The sequence below is a fragment of the Mandrillus leucophaeus genome, unplaced genomic scaffold (genome assembly GCF_000951045.1).
Source record: "Mandrillus leucophaeus isolate KB7577 unplaced genomic scaffold, Mleu.le_1.0 Scaffold170, whole genome shotgun sequence".
NCBI lineage: Eukaryota > Metazoa > Chordata > Mammalia > Primates > Cercopithecidae > Mandrillus > Mandrillus leucophaeus.
The window spans coordinates 1,542,996-1,553,750 of NW_012101699.1; the positions used below are offsets into that span (position 1 = coordinate 1,542,996).

At 47.5% G+C, this 10,755-nt stretch overlaps 1 protein-coding gene across 1 annotated transcript in view; it reads right to left on the bottom strand.

Annotated features, from left to right (window-relative positions):
• Nucleotides 1-10,755, bottom strand: part of RUFY1 (RUN and FYVE domain containing 1) — a 64,273-nt gene that overhangs the window by 24,330 nt on the left and 29,188 nt on the right. Inside the window, 4 exon segments of the mRNA XM_011976871.1 lie at nucleotides 597-764; nucleotides 2,498-2,614; nucleotides 4,585-4,686; nucleotides 8,334-8,403. Of these exon segments, the coding sequence (XP_011832261.1) occupies nucleotides 597-764; nucleotides 2,498-2,614; nucleotides 4,585-4,686; nucleotides 8,334-8,403 (457 nt within the window).

A 10,755-nucleotide genomic window follows, 5' to 3' on the forward strand; every position in this document is an offset into this window, starting at 1 on the left:
GCTCACTGCAACCTCTGTCTCCTGGGTTCAAGCAATTCTCCTGCCTCAGCGTTCTGAGTATCTGGGATTAGAGGTGTCCGCCACAATGCCTGGCTAATTTTTGTACTTTTAGTAGAGACAGGGTTTCAACATGTTGGCCAGGCTGGTCTCGAACTCCTGACATCGTGATCTGCCTGCCTCGGCCTCCCAAAGTGCTGGCATTACAGGTGTGAGCCACCGTGCCCGGCCCTAAATGACATCTTTAATTCACTCCTCCATGCTTGGTGTAAACAGTAAATCGTTGAAATAGAAGGAAACAGACAGTGGAGAGACAGCGAAGGTGGATGGACAAAGTTTGGGTTTGGGTTAAAAAGACCCACGTCTCCCCTTATGAGCTGTCACCAGGGGCATGTGATTTAGTGACTTGGCTCTGCCTTGTCACTTACATTTCCCCCCATTCCTCAGGGACTGCCATGAGGATCGAAATCATAATAGGAGCAGGTCTGACACATACGCGGGGCTCTACGTGTCTTCTCGCTCATTCTGTAAGAAGAACGACACAAGACTGACGAGCAGCAGAAACCAGGATGTGCTATGCACACAAAGCCAACTCCCACCTGAGCTTTGTGAAACATCTGTAAATTAATCGCTTTGACTTCTTCCAGCTGCTGGCGGAGGGCAACTAGTGTGTCCTGCTTCTCGTGGGTGTCCTTTTCCAGTAACTTCATTGCAATTTCCATTTCAGTTTTCATTCCAATTTGTAACTCCAGTTCTTTTTCCAGTTCCTTAAAAGGATATTTACAAGGAAAATGTTATTAAAATAGATCACAGAAATGTATTTAACTGGGGTTGAATCTCAAGTAGTGCTTAAAATACAAACTGAAGCCTGGGCGTGGTGGCTCATGGTTGTAATCCTCAGCACTTTGGGAGGCTGAGGCGGGCGGATCGTTTGAGGCCAGGAATTCGAGACCAGCCTGGCCAGCATGGTGAAACCCCGTCTCTACTAAAAATACAAAAATTAGCTGGGTGTGGTGGTGTGCACCTGTAATCCCAGCTACTCAGGAGGCTGAGGCAGGAGGATTGCTTGAATCCGGGAGGCGGAGATTGTAGTGAGCCGAGATCACGCCACCATCGTACTCCAGCCTGGGTGACAGGGTGAGATTGTCTTAAAGAAAAAAACCAAACCAAAACAAAACAAACAAACAAGGTGAGAATAGGTTAGGGAGACTGAAAAGAGTCTGTCTGAGCAGGATTAGATGCTGTTTCCCCTGTTCCTCACTGTACGGTTAAAGCTGGCTCCACATCAAGTCAACAGAAAGCTGGTCAGTGGCAGGATGAGCCTAGGTTCCAGCAACCATGTTTTCCATACCCACAGATCAGAATGCATGTTCTCAAAGAATATCTGTCTCGTCTGAGTGCTGGAAGGGATCTGATAGTGCAAGGTTAGAATTTCTAGAATGATTTGCTAGTTTATAGCAACGAAAGTACAACCATTTTGAAATGGTTCCGTCCTGACCCAGGACATGTCTCTTTGTATTCATGCAAAAAAGCAAAGAAATAAAGCAGGCACAAGAACAGCGTTTACAAGTAACCTGGTCACTGATGCACAGGCTGAGTGGAAATAAATAGGGCAGAGGTTATGACTGAGAGAATTGTATTGTCAAATAAACCATCAATCTGGTCTCATAGCAATCCCTGTAAAAGATTCATAAAATGGCTGGGCGCAGTGGCTCACACCTGTAATTCCAGCACTTTGGGAGGCCGAGGCAGGAGTTCAAGACCAGCCTGACCAAGATGGTGAAACCCCATTTCTACTAAAAATACAAAAAACTGGCCAGGCATGGTGGCTCAGGCCCGTAATCACAGCACTTTGGGAGGCTGAGGCAGGAGGATCACAAAGCCAGGAGATGGAGAACATCTTGGCCAACATGGTGAAACTCCGTCACTACTAAAAATACAAATATTAGCCAGGCGTGGTAGCATGTGCCTGTAGTCCCAGCCACTCTGGAGGCCGAGGCAGGAGAATTGCTTGAATCTGGGAGGCGGAGGTTGCAGTGAGCCGAGATCGCGCCACTGCACTCTAACCTGGGAGAAAAGAGTGAAATTCTGTCTCAAAAAAAAAACCAAACACCAAAAAATTAGTTGGGCGTGGTGGTAGGCGCCTGCAATCCCAGCTACTCGGGAGGCTGAGGCAGAGAACTGCGTGAACTTAGGAGGCAGAGGTTGCAGTGGGCTGAGATTGTGCCACTGCACTCCAGCCTGGGAGACACAGTGAGACTCCGTCTTGAAAACAAACAAACAAACAAACAAAAATAAAGATTTATAAAATGGGAAAATATATAAGTGACAATGCACAACTGAGTTGTAACCATAGACTTAAAATAACTTTTTTTTAAATGAACAGCTTCTGACTTTCCGTGAGCATCCGGACGGTTAAGCATGCCTGTGAGAAGTGTTGACAGAATTAACTTAGAGGGCTACTGGGAGACTCTAAAGACACTCAGTCTTGCACACTCACCAACCGGACTTTCTTCTCCTCTTTTAGCTGCTTCCACACATCACTATACATTTCATCCAGACCTTGTCGAGTTTGCTTGTAAGTGTCCAGCTCAACTTTGGTATCCTGTTTTGTTATCTGTATCAAACAAGGACACCAAGAGGAATTGTTTGCTTGTGGAAAGCAAGCTAATTATGAAGTACTTAAAAATATACCACAATTGTAAAAAATGTAAAGTAATTTTTATTTTTTAAGCAAGATAGAAAAAGGTAAAAATTTGGCCCGGCGCAGTGGCTCACGCCTGTAATCCCAGCACTGTGGGAGGCCGAGGTGGGCAGGTCACGAGCTCAGGAGATCGAGACCATCCTGGCTAACACAGTGAAACCCCGTCTCTACTAAAACTACAAAAAATTAGCCTGGCATGGTAGTGGGTGCCTGCAGTCTCAGCTACTTGGGAGGATGAGGCAGGAGAATGGCGTGAACCCGGGAGGCAGAGCTTGCAGTGAGCTGAGATTGTGCCACTGCATTCCAGACTAGGCGACAGAGCGAGACTCCGTCTCAAAAAAAAAGGAATGAGAGTTAAGTCCATAGATATTTGAAAAGTTAAGTTCATTGGCTGGGTGTGGTGGCTCATGCCTGTAATCCCAGCACTTTGGGAGGCTGAGGTGGGAGGATCATTTGAGGTCAGGAGTTTGACACAAGCCTGGCCAACATGGTGAAACCCCGTCTCTACTAAAAATATAAAAATTAGCTGGGTATGGTGACATGCACCTATAATTCCAGCTACTTGGGAGGCTGAGGCAGGAAAATCGCTTGAATCCGGGAGGTGGAGGTTGCAGTGAGCTGAGATTGCACCACTGCACTCCAGCCTGGGTGACAGAGAGCAAGACTCTGTTTCCAAAAAAAAAAAAAGTGACTTTCATAAAGCAATTTAAATTCAGTTTTCTTTAAAACAGAACAAGACTTGGCCAGGTACAGTGGCTCATGCCTGTAATCCCAGCACTTTGGGAGGCCGAAGTGGGTGGATCATGAGGTCAGGAGATTGAGACCATCCTGGCTAACACGGTGAAACCCCGTCTCCACTAAAAATACCAAAAAAATTAGCCGGGCGTGGTGGCGGCGCCTTTAGTTCCAGCCACTCGGGAGGCTGAGGCAGGAGAATGGCGGGAACCCGGGAGGCGGAGCTTACAGTGAGCCGAGATCACGCCACTCACTCCAGCCTGGGCAGCAGAGCGAGACTCCGTCACAGGAAAACAGCAGCAACAACAACAAAAAGTGGAACAAGACTTCATTAGCAGGAAAAGCCCTCATTCAGCCCATCATCCAGTACTTATGAACATGTTTTTAGCACTCAGTGAATTTATAAGTGAATCAGATATGGTTTTTTTTTTTTTTTTTTTTTTTGAGACAGAGTCTCGCTCTGCTGCCCAGGCTGGAGTGCGGTGGCGCGATCTCGGCTCACTGCAAGCTCCGCCTCCCGGGTTCACACCATTCTCCTGCCTCAGCCTCCCGAGTAGCTGGGACTACAGGCGCCGCCACCACACTCGGCTACTTTTTGTATTTTTAGTAGAGACGGGGTTTCACCATGTTGGCCAGGCTGGTCTCCATCTCCTGACCTCGTGATCCGCCCGCCTCGGCCTCCCAAAGTGCTGGGATTACAGGCGTAAGCCACCGCGCCCGGCCCAGGTGTGGTTTCTACCCTTAAGTCATCATGTGACACAGCTGCAAGCCAACAATCCTACAAAACATCAAATGGACTCTACCACGGAAGGGCACAAAGAGCAACAGAATGAGGGAGGATGGCCCATGCCCGCCCACGGCCCCTGGGACGACATCATGGAGGACATGGCAGGTGAGTGGATGCTGAAGAACGAGTAGGAACTTTGGCATGCAAAGGCCCACAGGCCAGGCAGGGAGTCCCCGTCCAAGTGATCCAGGTGGTCTTAGAGTGATGTGGGCAGGGAAGGTGGTGAGAGGCACTTTCTGACATCAAGCAAGGCACCTTTGCATTCTGAAGACGGGCTTGTTCTTAAGCTATGAGCTTGAGATTGACAACGGGTGTGTCTGAGGAAGGAACACGCTGCCCAGCTGTAAGGTCAATTTCTCACCTCTACACTCTTTTCACTTCTCTCTCGAATTAATTCATTTTGTTCTCTTAACTGCTGCTGTTCTTCTTGAAGTGAACAAATTCGGTCTGTTGCAGCTGAAAGCTGATTAAGGAAAATTTTTACAGTTCTTAACATCAAAATTCATCTTATTGTTCAAATTAAAAACATTAATTTGGCATCTTCACAGTTGACAATGTTCACAGGTTTGATATTTTATTTCCTTGTTTTCAACAGGTAATAATACATGGTTCCAAATTCCAAAGACATGAAAACGTATGTAGTAAAATCTCTCCCCCGCCCTTGCCCCAGCCATCTCTGCCCGCTCCAGATTTTCTCCCTCTACAAAAATGATAGCATACTGCTTAATGTGGACAAAGATTTACAGACACAAAAAATTAGAAACAGCCTGAATGTTCACTATTAGGGAAATAGTTAAATCATAGCGGAAGCATAAAACAAATATGTAGTCAATAAAATGTTTACAAAAGCTTTTAATCACTTGAGAACATACTTAAGATATAATACTAATGGGAAAAAAGGTCATATGGTATGCTGTCACCTGTATTTAAAAAAAAATCAACTAGGTTAAAAATGCTTAAGAAAAGATGGAGTGGCTGGGTACAGTGGCTCACACCTGTCATTCCAGCACTTTGGGAGGCTGAGGCTTGAACCCAGGAGTTCGAGACCAGCCTGGGCAACATGGTGAAACCCCATCTCTACAAAAAACACAAAAATCAGCCAGGCGTGATGTCTCATGCCTGTAATCCCAGCTACATAGGAGGCTGAGGTGGGAGGATGGCTTGAGCCCAGGAGGCAGAGGTTGCAGTGAGCTGAGATCGTGCCACTGCACTCCAGCCTGGGTGACGGACAGAGCCAGAGCCTGTCTCAAAAAAGAAAAAAGAAAAGATGGGAACACCACATATCAAATAATAAAATGGTAAGAATAGCTGTCACTTAGTGAAGGGGTTACGGGCTTTCGTCCTGACTCTTCTTTCTTTCCAGTTTTTCAGGCTAATGATCAGTAAAAGTGTATTTCAATCACTAGAGGGAGGATTAAAGAATTTGCAGGGGGGAATAAAAAACAAATCATTGGCGATATGCCCGAGAGGACCTCTTCTTCCCCTGGAAGGACTTCTCACGGCTGAGGGAAAAGCATAGAGAAGCAGGATGCTGTTAGGGACCTGCCTAAGGAGAGGTTGTCTCAAGAGGCAAGGCAGATGAGTAAACACAGAAACCAGCCCCTCCTCACTCCAGCCTCATTACACAGCTTGCAGAGAGGAAGGTGCAGCTGGGGAGAAAGAAGCAAGATCTCCGTCCTTGGTGCTTGGCTGGCTTTCGGCATCATTCACTAGTGGAGGGACTCGAAGCACTAACTCCTCACCTTCTCTGTCAACAGTGTCTAAAACTCCTGAGAATTACTCTCCACTTAGACTCAGAACCCAGCCTGGGGTTTCTACACATAACTGCTGTGCCCAGAAAAACAAACATCAAGGCTTCAAAGGGCGTGTTAGTTGCTCAAAGGGAAGAAGCAGGCAAAAACCATAAGCTAATTCCCATTCTACTCTCTGGAGATGCAGAGAGCACACCCTGAAGAGGGCGATGCTTTTCACTAAGCACATTTCTTTGTTTTGTAATTGAGACAGGGTGTTACTCTGTCTCACTGCAGCCTCTAACTCCTAGGCTCAAGTGATCCTCTCACCTCAGCCTCCCGAGTAGCTGGGAGTACAGGTGTGTGTCACCACACCAAATTTTTAAATTTTTTGTAGAGACAGAGTGTTGCCACGTTGCCCAGGCTGATCTCAAACTCCTGGGCTCAAGCAAGTCTTCTACCTTGGCCTCCCAAAGAGCTGGGATTTACAGGCATGAGCCACCACACCTGGCTGAAGCACATTTTCTATTACAATCATTTGCCTTTAAAGAAAACATAACCTGGCCGGGCGCGGTGGCTCACGCCTGTAATCCCAGCACTTTGGGAGGCCGAGGCAGGCAGATCACAAGGTCAGGAGATTGAGACCATCCTGGCTAACACGGTGAAACACCGTCTCTAATAAAAATACAAAAAAAAAAAAAAAAAAAAAAAAAAAAAAATAGCTGAATGTGGTGGCCGGCGTCTGTAATCCCAGCTACTCAGGAGGCTGAGGCAGAATAATGTGAACCCGGGAGGCAGAGCTTGCAGTGAGCAGAGATCACGTCACTACTGTACTCCAGCCCGGGCAACAGAGCAAGACTCTGTCTCAAAAAAGGAAAAAAAAAAAAAAAGAAAACATAACCGAAGCTGGGCTCAGCGACTCACGTCTGTAATCCCAGCACTTTGGGAGGCCAAGGTGGGGTGTCACTTTAGCCTAGGAGTTTGAGACCTGCCTCAGCAACAAAGTGAGATCCTGTCTCTACAAAAAGTTAAAAAATGAGCCGGGTGTTGGTGGTGTGTACCTGTAGTGCCAGCTACTGGGAGGTTGAGGCAGGAGGGTCTCTTGAGCCCAGGGGTCTGAGGTTACAGTAAGCGATGACTGCACCACTGCACTCCGGCCCGGGTGACAGAGTGAGACCCTGTCTGAAAAAGCGGAAAACCGCACATAACTCTGTTTGGTTTCAAAAGCTGAATCGGACCTTCACCAAAGCACGCCGCCTGGACTGAGAAGTAGTGAATCTGCTTGTTCTAAAATCAAACAACTCGAGTTCCCACGTGGCAAGCGTTGCCCTAAGCACATTACAAGATATTAGTCTTAATCTTTGCAACAGTACTGTAAAGCACGTATTATTACCTAACTTGGGACGAGAAAAGTGAGCTCAACAACCGACCTACCTAGCCTGAGGCTCGAAGGCCTGCCTACCAAGGTGACTGTGCAGCCTCCAATCCTAAGTTCCATGAAGTTTCCCCCATGACACCCCCATCTAAGACGCTGTCTTCAATTTCCTTCTCCTCACACCAATCTGAGCTCCTTTCCTGAAAGGCTTTCAGGGCTGGCGCCTCAGGAGGGAGCAGTCGGCTTTAGGGAGCCTTACACGGGGTCCCTCGTTACAGAGGTGGGCTCTGAGGCTCTCCTTTCTGCTGTAACCCACCTCCATGCCGTGGAGGCGTTCGCCCCTCTCAGAGCCCTCGTCCTTCTAGGTGGGAGGCCTGGGCAGCCGGACACTGCTACCTGTGGAGAGCCTCAGAAGGGCTGAGCACCCCCCTCCTGCTAACAGGAGACAAGATGTGTCCACCAAGCAGACTGCCGGGCAGCTGGCAGCAAGCTCTCTTCCTCGGCTCAGCCCTCCTTTGTCCTGTCCTTTCATTCTCTCTTCCTAGTGAGAAAGCAGAGAAAGACCGCACTGTGGGGAGGCTGGTTGCATGCTCCTGAGGCCAAAGCAGAAGGGGTGGGCGAGGACACTCATTCCTTATGACAGAGTCTGTGCTTTCTGGGGCAGCAGGGAGGCACGCGGCATCATAGGAAAGGAAGAAGAAGAGGAAGACACGGCTCTTCCACCACAGAAGCTGGGCTTTTCCAAAAAGCAGTTTCCTTCTATGGGATGACTTTGAGGTGATAAAATCTAAGTCACTTAGAACTGGCTTGTGATCAGCTGCAGTGTCTCACCGGGAGCCTCGGACAGGGCAGAACACAGACATTCCCCTGTCCTACGTGGGGCAACTGGAGGTTAGCAAGCCCCTTCCTACCAGCAAGAAGCTCTGCTTCCACAGACCGACTACACCATTTCTCTAACCTTGGGTCATTCTGTTTCATCTAAAAATCTCAATAAAACTTACAAACCTCTTCTTGAAGCTTTGAATTAGTCTTTTCCAAGCCATCTATCTTGGTTTGAAGATCCCCAACTGTGCAGCTGTAGAAAATAACAATATTAGGTAAACATAAACTTATAAAAGCTGACTGTTTTCTCAAACTGGAAACAGTTAAGAGAGATTCCTAGATTTCCTGTATGAAATGGAAAAGCAAAGGGTCTCCAATTAACTCAGAGAAGATGAGAATTCTAAATATACATTTGCGACATACTTTTCAATAAGTTTTATCCCTAAAATTTAATCTTTCTTGGCTGGGCGCGCTGACTCACGCCTGTAATCCCAGCACTTTGGGAGGCCAAGACGGGTGGATCACGAGGTCAGGAGATCGAGACCATCCTGGCTAACACGGTGAAACCCCGTCTCTACTGAAAATACAAAAAAATTAGCCGGGCGTGGTGGCGGGCACCTGTAGTCCCAGCTACTCGGGAGGCTGAGGCAGGAGAATGGCATGAACCCAGGAGGCGGAGCTTGCAGTGAGCTGAGATTTCACCACTGCACCCCAGCCTGGGTGACACAGCGAGACTGTCTCAAAATAAAAAAAAAAAAAAGAAAAAAGAAAAAAGAAAAATTTAATCTTTTTTTTTTTGAGGCGAAGTCTCACTCTGTCACCCAGGATAGGGTGCAGTAGAATGATCTCGGCTTACTGCAACCTCTGCCTCCCGGGTTCAAGCGATTCTCCAGCCTCAGCGTCCCGAATAGCCTAGACTACAGGTGTGTGCCACTGCACCCGGCTAATTTTTTTGTATTTTTAGTAGAGACGAGGTTTCACCATGTTGGCCAGGCTAGTCTCGAACTCCTAACCTCAGGTGAGGCTGCACACCTTGGCCTTCGAAAGTGCTGGGATTACAGGCATGAACCACTGTGACCAGCCTATTTTTTCTTTTAGTCATCTGGAAAGAGAATTTTTTTCTCCCAACACAAAAGGTGATAGAAACCAAAATATGTTGGCATTCATATACCTAAAGTAAAATTCATTAACATGGTATTGGTGTTTTGGGGTAGAAGGCTCCAAGGTGTTATTTTTGTTTATTTGTTTTGTTTTTTGTTTTTTTTGAGAGAGTCTCGCTCTGTCGCGCAGGCTGGAGTGCAGTGGTGCGATCTCTGCTCACTGCAAGCTCCGCCTCCCGGGTTCATGCCATTCTCCTTCCTCAGCCTCCTGAGTAGTTGGGACTACAGGCACCTGCCACCACGCCCGGCTAATTTTTTGTGTTTTCACTAGAGACGGGGTTTCACCGTGTTAGGCAGGATGGTCTCGATCTCCTGACCTCGTGATCCACCCGCCTTGGCCTCCCAAAGTGCAGGGATCACAGGCGTGAGCCACCGCACCCGGCCCCAACGTGTTTTTAAATCCCTTTTACACCTTCCCCATTTAAAAAATACTCTTTAATAATATGTACTACTTTTTTTTGTTCTTTGTTTTTGAAACAGGGTCTTGCTCTGTTGCCCAGGCTGGAGTGCAGTGGTGTGATCGTGGCTCACTGCAGCCTCGACCTCCAAGGCTCATGATCCTCCCACCTTGGCCTCTCACCTTGCCACCAGGCCCAGCTAATATTTGTATTTTTTTTTTTTTTTGTAGAGGTGGGGTTTCACTATGTTGCCCAGGCTGATCTTGAACTCCTGAGCTCAGGTGATCCTCCTCCCGCCCCAGCCTCCCAACCTGCTGAGATTACAGGTGTGAGCTTCCACACCTGGCCTCTAAGCACTTTAAATGCATCAACTCATTTAATCTTCCCCACAGTTCAATGAGGTAGATCCTATTGTCAGCCTATCTTACAGAAAAGGCAGCCATAATTTTATATAAAAGAAATCACTCAAGTTCACATATCTACAAAGGGGTGCTGGCTTCTGAACCCAGGGAATCTGGCTCTAGAGCCTGCACTTCTGGGCAACAGGCCATGCTGCCAAACACCAGTCCCTGTTGCCAGTGAGTGGGGCACAAAGAAATAAACTTGGCAAGGCTGATGAACCAAGGCTTAGGAACCAGGGGGCAAATATAAAAATACAAAGACACAAAATGAAAAAGGGATAAAAACCAAAAGATACAGAGGGAGTGAAAAGTTTTAAGAGTATACAATTGTCAATTCTGTGCCAACTTGATAATTCAGAAAATACCCCCAAATTTTATATTTTTCTTAAAAATATAAATGACCGGCCGGGCACGGTGGCTCACACCTGTAATCCCAGCACTTTGGGAAGCTGAGGTGGGTGGATCACGAGGTCAGGAGATCTAGACCATCCTGGCAAACACGGTGAAAGCCCATCTCTACTAAAAATACAAAAAATTAGCTGAGTGTGGTATCAGGTGCCTGAGTCCCAGCTACTCGGGAGGCTGAGGCAGGAGAATGGCGTGAACCCGGGAGGTGGAGCTTGCAGTGAGCCGAGATCGTGCCACT